Source organism: Xenopus laevis, chromosome 1S, assembly GCF_017654675.1.
Source record: "Xenopus laevis strain J_2021 chromosome 1S, Xenopus_laevis_v10.1, whole genome shotgun sequence".
In the NCBI taxonomy this organism is placed as follows: domain Eukaryota; kingdom Metazoa; phylum Chordata; class Amphibia; order Anura; family Pipidae; genus Xenopus; species Xenopus laevis.
In genome coordinates, this window is record NC_054372.1 from 71,855,889 (window position 1) to 71,868,892 (window position 13,004).

The window sequence follows — 13,004 nt, forward strand, 5'->3', positions numbered from 1 at the left end:
CCACTTTTCCAGATTTTGATCCCGATCCTCCAGTGACCAACTGTGCCAAGTTTGAGGACCCTCCCATGAACAATCTAAGAGCGGCGACAGTTTTAACTTTTCCCATTAAAACAAATGGCTAATATTTGATTGGCTGTGGTAGACTCCGCCCACTTTTCACAATTTTAACCCCAGTGACCCATGGTGCCAAGTTTTGGGTCTCTGGCTTTAACACTGTGGGAATGACAGTGTTTGACATTTTCTCATTGAAGTCAATAGGGAAAATCTGATTGGCTGTTTGTTGCTCCGCCCACTTTTTGGAGTCCCCAAAATGTGACAGAACTTTTCAGGTTGACCCCATGACTAAGTGACCCAAGTTTGGTGAGTGTTACTTTAATGCTGTACGAGTGGCAAAAGTTTAAAATTTTCCAATGAAAGTCTATGGGAAAAAATGGGGTCTTTGGGGGGCCGCAACGGGGGGTGGGATTGCTTAACAGAGCACAAGCAACCTATTTGGGTATGAGCCGAACAAGTGTGCAAAGTTTCATAATTGTACTCCTAAAACTCTGGGAGGAGTAGCGTTTAGAAAATTGCTAAAATTTCATTGGCTGTTGGTAGCTCCCCCCACTTTGGGGTGCCCCCCAAAATACATATTTTTATTCGGGGTGGCACCAACAATATGCGGTCCGAGTTTGGGGAGTGTAGCTTCAAAACTGTACGAGCGGCAGCGATTTGAAAATTTTCCCTGTCAAAGTCAATAGAAAAAAGGCATCTTCGGTGGTCCGCCGCACGGGCGCAGTGGGTGGGATCGCTTACTAAAGCACAAGCAACGTACTTTGCTATAAGGCGAATAGGTGTGGAAAGTTTGGCACTTGTACCCCTAAAACTGTAGGAGGAGTAGCGTTTAGAAAACCGGGGGGCGCTAATAATAATAACTAGAGGGTGTCGTTTCTGAAGAAACCACGGGATGTTGGCTATGAAACGCTATAGGTGTCTTGCCCAGTCGCCCCCGGTGCCTAGAGAGTACACAAAGTCGGTAGAATCCGGATTAAAACGGTGAAATTTAAAGCCAATCCAATTTTACCATTGAAATCCATTCAAACAAACTGGCTATTTTTGGCTCCGCCCACTTTTAAAAATTTGCATCCCAGTCACCCCTTCACCAAATGGACCAAGTTTGAGCACTCTTACATTAACAGTGTAAGATTGACAGGAATTTAAATATTCCCATTGAATAGCGTTTGGTAAAATGTGATTGGCTGTCTTAAGCTCCGCCCAGTTTTCTGAATTTTAACCCCAGTTACCTAGTCATGGTCAGTGCCAAGTTTGGGGCCTCCGGTTTTAAAACTGTGAGAACGGCGGTAATACAAAATTTTACATTAAAGTCAAGAGGTGAAAACTGATTGGCTGTTTTTGGCTCCACCCACTTTTCCTAAATTTTGACCGCAGTCACCCAGTGAGTAATTGAGCCAAGTTTGGTACACCTAGCATTTAAACTGTGATAATAGCAGCAGTTTATCATTTTTCTTTAAGGTCAATGGCTGAAATCTGATTGGTTGTTGTTGCCCCGCCCCTTTTTTTCCTAATTATGAACCACAGTCACTCAGTGACTAACATTTCAAAGTTTGTGAATGCTGTGATTTAATGTGTAAAAATGGCAGCATTTTTATTTTTTTCTAGTGAAAATCAATGAATGAAATTCGATTGGTTGTTGGTGGCTCCGCCCACTTTTTCTAAACTTGAAGTGGAAACCCCCAGCGGCCACATTTGTGATATTCAAGGTCCCTGACATCAATACTGTGAGAATGGCAGCCTTCTTAATTGTTCCCATTAAAATCAATCAAAGAAATCTGATTGGCTGTCTTAAGCTCCGCCCAGTTTTCTGAATTTTAACCCCAGTTACCTAGTCATGGTCAGTGCTAAGTTTGGGACCTCTGGTTTTAAAACTGTGAGAACGGCAGTAATCCAAAATTTTACATTGAAGTCAATAGGTGAGAACTGATTGGCCGTTTTTGGCTCCACCCACTTTTCCTAAATTTTGACCGCAGTCACCCAGTGAGTAATTGAGCCAAGTTTGGTACACCTAGCATTTAAACCGTGATAATAGCAGCAGTTTATCATTTTTAATTAAGGTCAATGGCTGAAATCTGATTGGCTGTTGTTGCCCCGCCCCTTTTTTTTCCTAATTGTGAACCACAGTCACTCAGTGACTAACATTCCAAAGTTTGGGAATGCTGTCATTTATTGTGTAAAAATGGCAGCATTTTTATTTTTTTCTATTGAAAATCAATGAATGAAATTCGATTGGTTGTTGGTGGCTCCGCCCACTTTTTCTAAACTTGAAGTGGAAACCCCCAGCGACCACATTTGTGATATTCAAGGTCCCTGACATCAATACTGAGAGAATGGCAGCCTTCTTAATTTTTCCCATTAAAACCAATCAAAGAAATCTGATTGGTTGGTTTTGGCTCCACCCACTTTTCTTAATTTTAATCCCAGTCCCCCAGTGACCAACTGTGCCAACTTTGAGGAGGCTGCCATTAACCGTCTAAGAGCGGCAGCAGTTTAAAATTTTCCTATTTAATTGAATGGCTGAAATTTGATTGGCTGTTGTAGACTCCGCCCACTTTTTGTAAATTTTGGCTGCAGTCACCCAGTGACCCACGGTGCCAAGTTTGGGAGCTCTGGCTTTATTACTGTGAGAATTACAGCTGTTTACATTTTCTCATTGAAGTCAATAGGGAAAATCTGATTGGTTGTTTGCGGCTCCGCTCACTTTTTTGGGTCCCCAAAATAGGACAGAAAAGTCACAACACCCCATTCCCGAATAAGATGAACGGTTTGACACCTCATTCATGGGTCTGCGACAAACTAATTATTCGATAAATTCCCCATTATAAGTCAATGGGGCAAATTTGGGGACCTCTCCTGCCCCGGGGGTAAAACTTATACCCTCGTGTGGGGTATCATCTGACACAGGTCGCAAACCTCTTCAAATGTGGTAAATTTAACGTTTCTACAAGATTCCCTCTCTGCGCTAGAATCCGTCAAAAGTTGGCCTCAATGTTAATCTATGGGACTTTTCGGGGTGGTTAATTGCCCCCGCAAGGGGCAATTAACCACCCACCCCTTAGAAAAGTCATACCACCCCATTCCCGATTAAGCCGCACGATTTGACACCTCATTCATGGGTTTAGGACAAACGGTGCGGGACTAGTTACGCGCCAAACTTTCATACGGAAGAAGAATAAAAATAAGTTTGCAAGATAACAGTAGTGATGCTTTGCTTCGCAAGCACCACTAACAAGATAACAGTAGTGATGCTTTGCTTCGCAAGCACCACTAATAAGTTTGCAAGATAACAGTAGTGATGCTTTGCTTCGCAAGCACCACTAACAAGATAACAGTAGTGATGCTTTGCTTCGCAAGCACCACTAATAAGTTTGCAAGATAACAGTAGTGATGCTTTGCTTCGCAAGCACCACTAATAATAATAAGAAGAACGAGCTGAACTCGAAGAACAGTATGTTGGCTATTTCATAGCCAACATAATAAGAATAAGAACGAGCTGAACTAGTAGAACAGTATGTTGGCTTCTTCAAAGCCAACATAATAAGAATAAGAACGAGCTGAACTAGTAGAACAGTATGTTGGCTTCTTCAAAGCCAACATAATAAGAATAAGAACGAGCTGAACTAGTAGAACAGTATGTTGGCTTCTTCAAAGCCAACATAATAAGAATAAGAACGAGCTGAACTAGTAGAACAGTATGTTGGCTTCTTCAAAGCCAACATAATTACAGCTGCAAAATACAGTTTTGATCACACATGGACGACTTATAGGTGATTTCCCCCAAAGAACAATGAGTTCCATGTTCCCAAGAAAAACATTTCACATGAAACATAAGCTAAGCCTTAATTCTACAACAACAACAAGTGATCAGTAGCAGGTTTCCCCCTGCATTGCTACAGTTATTCTGGAGGGAAAAAATTGAACAGTTTTGTATCAGGATATGAATTAAAATATAGTTGCAGCATTTTAGTTTGTAGAGATGCCCTTTGGTAATGGACAAATATATTTTCCCAGTCCATTTCAATTTGTGGTGAAAACTCTTTTTTTGATTGAACAATTTGGATTTGAATTGATATACTGCATATATGTAATTTTCTTTAAATATACCCACGGTTTAGAAAATAGAAGGTCGAACAGAGTAATGAGTGATGTGCTTATTACATAGGTCAGTTTGTCATGGAGCATCACACCCTTCCAGACATGAAATCCCTCATTATGGCCCCTGACCACTTGGGTGGAATTGAGTTTTATTTGCAGCCTCTGTGGAGCTCTCAGACCTTTGACTCTCCATATCAGCTGTGGAGAGCGACCAGTTCATACAGCAGGTAAGACTTCTGCAGCTTGGGTAAAAACATCTGGCAAGGGCGCCTAAATACATATATTGGATTTTTTTATTTTATCACTAATTTATTTATAATTCGCTAAATAAAGCAAAGAACTGATAAGATGGCCGTCTTGGAATTTTATTAAGGCGGCACTTAAGCATTTATGTAAAAAAATATTGTGGCTGCTTGGCAAATTAGGCCGTATTTATTTCAGGGACTGTTTGTTCAAACTGTTGCCCATGAAATGCTGTCAGTGCCAAACTGCCAAACTGAAATTCTAAACATTTTGTTGCAGTGTAGTAGTAGTCACAGCATAAGAATAAAAGCTTTGTAATAATGGAACACAGAATCTGATTTACAGGATTATTACAGTCTTAAACCATTCAATAAATACACAATGGCTGGTTGCATCAGTGCCATTTTGGATGACGATTTGTGTATTTAATGTATGTGTCTAAAGCTGGCCATAGATGTTTTAAAAGATCAGATCCTGATCGTGAGACCACGATCTTCTCAGAACGATCGTACGATCGTACGAATTTACCATCAACTAAAAAGACCAATTTACCAGGAAAACAAAGGGGAGCTGCCTGCTTGGCCCTGGAAACATAGAGAGATTGCACTGGGACCGACAAAGATTTTTTGACCTGGCCGATCAATTTCCCGACAGATGTCGGCCGAAAAATCGTAAGATGTACGATCATTCGAATACCACTAACCACACGATAATTGGTCGGGCTTCCCTAAAATCGGTCGTTCGGCAAGAAGAATCGTCGCGTCTATGGAGAGCTTTAGGCAGCGTGTGTCATATATCTCTATGGAAAGTAGTGACAATTGGACTTTGTGAATGCTACAGTTTATTTCCTGGCACTCATCATTTGTTTCACAGTACATAATTAATAACTTATTTGTCTCTTTACAGGAAAGACTATTCAGGAGAGTACACCATTTATCTGATTCCCTGCACTGTGCAGCCTACACAGCCATGGATTGATCCTGGAGATAAGCCCCTGGCTTGTACAGCTCATGCCCCAGAAAGGTAAAAAAACTGGTTAAACTTGTTTTGTGATTAGACTTATTGTTTTCTATATAGTTACTTTTTAATACAGTTGTGTATACATAAAATAATATTTTAAATATCAGTTATATATACAAATATTTATGGTATTTGATATGATAATCTTTTAAAATTAGTGGACCACAGTCTATGCTCACCAAGAGATGTTCAAAACTTCTACAGTTAGCCAAATGATATACAAAGTTCGTCACTATCAAACAACTGCATCTGCAACCACCTGCAACAGCTGAAGTGCTCAATCCCAGCCAATGTAATGCTCTTTTTGCCAGTACTGTCCGCAATCTCTCAGGTCCACACAGTCAGAATGAAATAACAGTTTGCTGTTTGAATGTACTTCCAACATCTTTAATGAATAACAGTTTTGGGTCATTGATATCACAAAGTTTTACAGTAAACTGTATGTGCTGTGATTCTTACAGAAGCATGTCCATACAGTAGCTAGCTTATGTTTGGATTCAAAGCTGCTGCATCAATGGTCAGTTGCAAGTGCCAATGTCTGGAAAGTACCGTATTTCCAGATACACTTTGCTGAAGGGTCAGTGAAGAAGTGGCACGTGTTCACTCATTTATGACTGCAACATAACATGGCATGCTAGGGGGATACATGGCAATCCTGCTATGCTTAAAGCACCTTAAAATAAATTATATATATATATATATATATATATATATATATATATATATATATACATATATATATATATATATACAGTAGTAATGGATCAGCGCACTCATTTTAGAAGTGATTAAAGTGTCTTTATTGGTAACACAGCATTGTTATCCGACGTTTCGGTCCCACCTGGGGACCTTTCTCATCCTTGAGAAAGGTCCCCAGGTGGGACCGAAACGTCGGATAACAATGCTGTGTTACCAATAAAGACACTTTAATCACTTCTAAAATGAGTGTGCTGATCCATTACTACTGCATAATATGAACATTGATCGTGCACCTCTACTCTATTGGAGATCGAGTGCGGACACCCAAAGCATTTCTATATATATATATATATATATATATATATATATAGAAAGCTAGCGGGATGGAGTGCACGACCAAAAGTTGATCCATAGCCTAGGTGCTAGCCCGGAAGATATGTAGAAAAGCTGCAGGGATTGACAGCACTCCTAGGCAAAAATTCACAGCAAGTCAACGTAGTAAATAAAGTGGAGAATTTATTTGTGGTCCAACGTTTCGGCTCCACACAGGAGCCTTCGTCAGGGAAGAACAGTGCACAAGTGAAATAAAACTTATATAGGTAACAAAAATGGCGCCAAAAACACCTGTATCCAGGTGCCTGTCAGTCATCATTAACTGTACATACAGGTAAATAAACACACACAATGCGCTGCAAGGGTTTCAACCCTAAAGAAAGAGGAAAGAATCCTTACCCCAGTGTGGTCTGAAGTGTAGCTGTGGAGACAATAAAAATCAAGATACAAAAGCCAGCGATCGACCCGTCCTGCTCCCTGCAAACAGTAGACCGGAAGCGCATGGAACTCCTCTGTGAGGAGCGTCGCGTACGTTGCTAAGCAACCCAGACGGCTCTGCACGTAGCCCAGCGCGCAGCCGATGGCAACCTTTAAAGGTACCAGAGACTGCAGTGCTTCAGGGCTTCAACAGGTGAGGGGCACTGCGGAGTGGGGGAGCCACTGAAACCAACAGCTCCCCACTTCCGCAATATAGCCCAAATACCCGAATGCAGGCGATCGTCTGTGCGCGAGCCACTCTATGAGGGGCGTTGCGAGCGTTGCTAGGCAACCCATGAAAAACTGTGTGTAACCCAGCAGGCAGCCGATAGCAACCCAAAAAGGGATAAAATGCTGCGAGGCCAGCAAAGTGGGGGGCGCCACGGGGTGGTGAGCCGCTGAAACCAGCCGCTCCACCACACCGCAAATAAGCCCGGTTCACTTAATAAAGGCCAAAACAAGAGGGAAACTACTTGCAGGGTAGGGTGTCGATCTGGGGTATATAACCCAATCGAAATGCTAATGTCCCACTCAGTTTAGCAAGACCACACATGTGGAAAATAGAAGGGGGTGCAGCAAAGTGGGTGTAGAAAGAAAAAGTGTACTGTTCAAAAGTATATTCAGGGCCTCTAGAAGGACGACAAGAATGGCATTAACAGACAATAAAATACATTAGATTAGTCCAACACACAATGGTGAAGACAAGGTGAGAGAAGCATATATAATCAGAGAAAGCAGCCGAGGGGCAAGGTTTCATTTAGTCCACGGGGGGTAACCGTATCAAGCCTTAGGATCCAACGTGACTCTCTCCTCAGAAGGGCTTGATCTCTATTGCCTCCCCTTATCAGCGGTGGTTGGTGGTCGATAGCCATGCATCTGAAGGTCGGAAGTGTATGCCCCTTGGAGAGAAAGTGTTTAGCCACAGGCTGGAGTGCCTTGCCCTCCCTGAGTGCCTTACTGATTGCGGAGCGATGGTTAGCGATTCTTTCTCTTAGGGTGGTACAGGTTTTACCCACATAATACAGTCCGCAGGGACAGGTAATGATGTAAACCAGGTAAGTAGAGGTGCAACTTAGTCTATACCTAATTTTGAAGCGTTTGCCAGTATGAGGGTGAGGGAAATCCGGCCCACTCAGCAGACATCTGCAGGTCACACAGTTGGGGCATTTGTAGCAACCCAATTTCTGATTAGCAGTTAACCAGTTGGGGTTTTTTCGGTCGTGTTCTTTGAAGTCGGTGCGTACCAGTAGATCTTTTAAACTTTTTCCTTTCCTGTAGCCCAACATAGGTTTTGGGGCAGCATGGAAGGAGAGTGATTCATCCATGTTCAACATGGGCCAGTTCGTTTTGATGCTGGATGATACTTGCCGAGAGATGGAAGAAAAGGTGGTAGTAAAAATTAAAGGCATTACTGTGTTTTTCTTTTTGTTCACCTTAGTCAATGCATCCGTCTGTGAGTGTTGCAGGGCTCTATTTAATTGGCTTCGCAGGAGGTCATCTGAGTACCCTCTTTCTTGGAAGCGAGTAAACATTTCTTCAAGTTGTGTTTCTGCCGTTAATTCTGTGCTGTTATTACGTATCACTCTGAGAAATTGTGAGTATGGAATTCCTCTAATTGTAGAGGGCGGATGGTGACTGGCCGCATGGAGAATTGAATTCCTGTCTGTGGGTTTCTAATCTGGATTCCAGGATAAAAATGTTCAGATCCAGAAAGTCAATATTAGTCTTATCATAGTTCAGAGTGAGTTTAATAGGCGTGTTCAACTCGTTCAGGTGTTTGTGGAAAGCCAAGAGCGCTGGTTCGGTGTCAGTCCAAATGAAAAACAAATCATCTATGTAGCGAAGGTATAGTAACACTGAATGTCCCAAGAGTGGAGTTATATGGGCATCCTCGAAGTCCCTCATGAAAAGATTTGCATATGATGGTGCGAGGGCACTGCCCATCGCGGTCCCTGCTATCTGCAGGTAAAAAGAGTTCTCAAACCGAAAAAAGTTTTTTATATATATATATATAATATTTTTTTTAAGTATTAGAACAGGTACTAGAAATAGATTTCTGGTTAAAGAATAATTAGATATTTGTAGGAATTATTTTTGGGACATAAAAGCCAAATGCAGGACTCCTGGAATTGAGGCAAGATGAGCTACTACACTGTTGCCTTTTTTAAGTATATATTAAGCACTTCATACCTGCTCAGTAACATGACAAATCAATGTAAAGTTGTTAAGACACATAATTTCTTACAGTGCTTTCTTTTTTCCACTAGGTTTCTTATTCCTATAGCCTTCCAGCAGACTAACCGCCCTGTTCCTGTCGTATACTCATTAAACACTGAGTTTCAGCTTTGTAACAATGAGAAGATCTTTTTAATGGATCCCACCAAAACTGAAATGTCCTTGGCTGAAATGGATTATAAAGGAGCATTTTCAAAAGGTACATTGCTCTTTATTCATTTCTCAGGAATGTGTATTGTGGTGTTTATACAAAGGGTCTCTATGTGTCACTGTGCACAAGAGTTATACTGTGTACATAGTACTTTCTATACTGGTTAAAAGTATTAGAGTTGAAGTTACTGTTGAAGTGTAATGGCTGCATGAACCTGCTAATAAAGCACTGTTATACTCTACTCATCCTCAGCTACCAAAACATAACATGTATCCTGCAGCATACTACACTATGACTGCCATTGTTCAGCTGCACTATAATGACCTTAGTGTTGCTAGAAATTCAGGGGAAAGTAGCTGAAAGAAATAATCAGCTAGCAGACCTTGCAGTTCAGTCATTTTAGAATCCTAGCAGCTATGAATTCTGCCCAGTGGTTTTATAAATTACCTTGAAAATGAAATGTTTGGAATTAAATAGTTATTAGAGCCTGTCTCACCCCTTTAAAAACACACACACATATACTTTTCAATGGCCAAGAAACATTTAATTTACATACATATGGCATGGCTACATTTTCTCTTTCAATTCATTATTTTCTTAATGTACATTAGTTTTGGGTAAATGATCATTTATTTGCTCCCCGTATTCTTGTTTGTTAATCTGAACAATATCACTATTATAGTTAAACAATACAATGCTTTATGCTGCAGGTCAGACTCTTTATGGTAGAGTCCTCTGGAATCCAGACCTGAACCTCAACTCAGCCTACAAACTTCAGCTTGAGAAGGTTTATCTTTGCACAGGAAAAGATGGATACGTGCCTTTCTTTGACCCAACTGGGACAATTTACAATGAAGGTCCCCAGTATGGTTGTATACAACCTAATAAACACCTGAAGCACAGGTTTCTGCTCTTGGTAAGTAGACATTTGCACACAACAACAAATAGATGCTGAGCTAATTTAATATACAGTAGTTTCCTGACTGAGGACCAAACCCAGATTTATTAGAGCATACTTATGTTTTAACTGTAGTCCACAGGGGTGCAGACCAGTTATTTTAACTGCAATATGTATAGCTACAATATGAATGTAAGCTGGCTTGACATTTCTGCAGTTAAAAGTGAGCAGTGTAGCAATGTGTTGTGTATTATCCCGCCGTTTTTTACACAAATAATAAATATGTCCCGAAAAGTCTGTTTGGCTAAGAAAGAATTCAAAAAATTGGGGAAGAAGGTTTCATCCAGATTTGTGATATAGTTGAACAACATCTTTACATAAAAAAAAAAACCTGAGTGAACAAGTAAACTGAGGGCCTCCTTGGTCCTGAAACATGAGGCTTCAAACACCCTGAACAGCCCTCCTGCATAAACTCCCAAAGTGGTTTCTTTCAGAAAAATACTTGTTAAAGGTATACCTCCCAACTGTCCCGATTTTGACAGCTCAGCCCGCAGTCCTGGGTTTGTTACTAAAATATCCCAACTTTCTTTGATCTCCTGAACAGCCAGAAATTATACAAAGTTTTTAACTTAATTGGCTTTTGGCAGAGAGCCCAGAATATGTGGCAGGTGCACTTTGAAACTTTTGTAACAATTTAAGATGAGCAAAGAAAAATTGTACCAATTTAAGCATTTTGCACATGTGCAGTTTGCGCATGCGCACGACCAGCCGGCACCTGGCCGGCCTGGCCCGGCTCTGGCTAAAATCTTTTCATGGCCGGCTGGCCAGAGTAGTGAGAGAGGTTCAACAATGCTCTGCATTCCAAAGGGGAAGGAAGCAGTGTAGGGACTGTTTCTCATCATGATTAAACTCAGTTATAAATAAACATATAAATAACAGCCCTTGTACTTCAGAAAGCGGAGCAACTCTGGCCGGCTGGGCCGCAGACTGTCAAAGGTTTTCAGCGCTCAGCTCCCAGAAGGAGCTGAGAGAAATGCTGAATGAGTTGCGGAAGATCGATTATTTTACAGAAAGGGTACTGATTTGCTAACTGGACTAATTTAAAAACATGCTTGTTTTTTAGATGAAGAAGCAGTAGTTTATTATTAGAATTTTTTTTTTTTTTTGGCTTTACATACCCTTTAAGAATCCTGTGCCTCTTGGTACTGCTGCTTCAGATGTTTTTAAAAGAAATGTTTGTAGATATTTTCACTCTTAAAAATGCCCACGCTTCCTGATTATTTGTGCTGTACAGGATCGCAACCAGCCTGAGGTGGCTGATAAGTATTTCCATGATGTCCCTTTTGATGTTTGCTTTGCATCAGATTCACCAGATTTTTATTCCATGAGCAGTATGCCTGGAGTAGATGGATTTACAATGAAAGTTGATGCACTGTACAAGGTATGTTCCATATACTGTACATTCTATTGGTCATTTGAATACTCTTTTAGTCATTTATTTACACTATAATTTGAATATAATAAACACCTTTTGTACTGTCTTTGTCAGGTTTGGGCAATATAAATGAAACTTCCTGTATAGCTCTTAATGTGCTAGAGTTCAATAACGGCACTCTATAGGGTGTTATTTACATTTCTCATTCATGTCAACCTCTTGGTAATTTAAACACCTAGGGGGTTATTTTTTAAAATCCAAATTTATATCATTATTTTCTGAAATATAATTTCACAAGATTCACACGGCTTATTTCCTTTTATTTATCAATACATTTTCCCAAACAATTACTGTAAATTACCCCCTTGATGAAACTGACACAATTGAGGTGGGTGATGAAGGTAACAAAGCTCAAACTGTAATTGCCCACACTGAGTTCCGAGCTGTGGAAAGTCCTGCTGCATTAGAAGAGCCACCTGCCCCATCACCTGTGGCTGTGATTGGGCCTTGAGTTCTTTATAGCCATGGGAGAATTCATGGCTTTGGGAGTTATTTATTTTTTGCTATAAAATCCGAATTATTAGTGAAAAAAAAACTCGAATTTTTCAGGATTTATTATACCACGAGGATGGAAAAAGTCAGAATCCTAAATTCCGGCATATCAGACCTGCCAAGGTTGTATATATGTTAATGGGGGAAGTTCTAAAGATATCCTGATCTGCACTGGGTTACGTGCAATAATCCAAAGATTTTGTGGTTTTCGGTTAAAAATCCGAAAAAATCTGATTTTTCGGGCGGAAAATACAGAAAATTTATACAATTTTCACAATTTTTTTGTGCGGATTTTATTTCTTAAAATAATGAGATAAATTCTGATTCTGATAACCCCCTAGTGTGCCTCAAGTCTACATCAATTTTAAAATCTAATTATGTTATCTGTCTTGCTATTTATTTATTATTTGGGCCCTTCTTACAGAAAGTATCAAAATGAGAAATATATATTATATTGTTTTAATTGTGGTTCTGAGTCTCTGAAGTAATTCAAACACACCGGCTACATATAAGCAAAGGTTTTATTACATACGTATTACAAACAATAGATGAAGAATATATACTTTACCGAATGAGCAAACTGAGCCAGAACCCCCTCACTGCAGTCCTGACTAGGAGATCCCTTCACAGTCTGCAGATCGAGGCTCAAACGGCTTCAAAGGTCCTGTGGCTGCACGCGTTAACCCACAGGCGAGATCTCAACTGACCGGATGGAGACCCCCAGTTTATTTATGCTCAAATACAGTAAGCTCATTTGGTGAATGAATTGATTAATAACAGATCTTGCTTCCCATGCGCTCATCAGGATCTGG

The 13,004-nt window shown here is 40.5% G+C and overlaps 1 protein-coding gene across 1 annotated transcript in view; it reads left to right on the top strand.

The window, feature by feature from the left end:
- Nucleotides 1-13,004, top strand: part of fras1.S (Fraser extracellular matrix complex subunit 1 S homeolog) — a gene marked incomplete at its 5' end in the record, with an annotated part of 329,350 nt that overhangs the window by 312,904 nt on the left and 3,442 nt on the right. Inside the window, 5 exons of the mRNA XM_041578095.1 lie at nt 4,217-4,376; nt 5,299-5,415; nt 9,189-9,355; nt 10,018-10,223; nt 11,500-11,646. Of these exons, the coding sequence (XP_041434029.1) occupies nt 4,217-4,376; nt 5,299-5,415; nt 9,189-9,355; nt 10,018-10,223; nt 11,500-11,646 (797 nt within the window). The remainder of the gene's footprint in view (nt 1-4,216; nt 4,377-5,298; nt 5,416-9,188; nt 9,356-10,017; nt 10,224-11,499; nt 11,647-13,004) is intronic.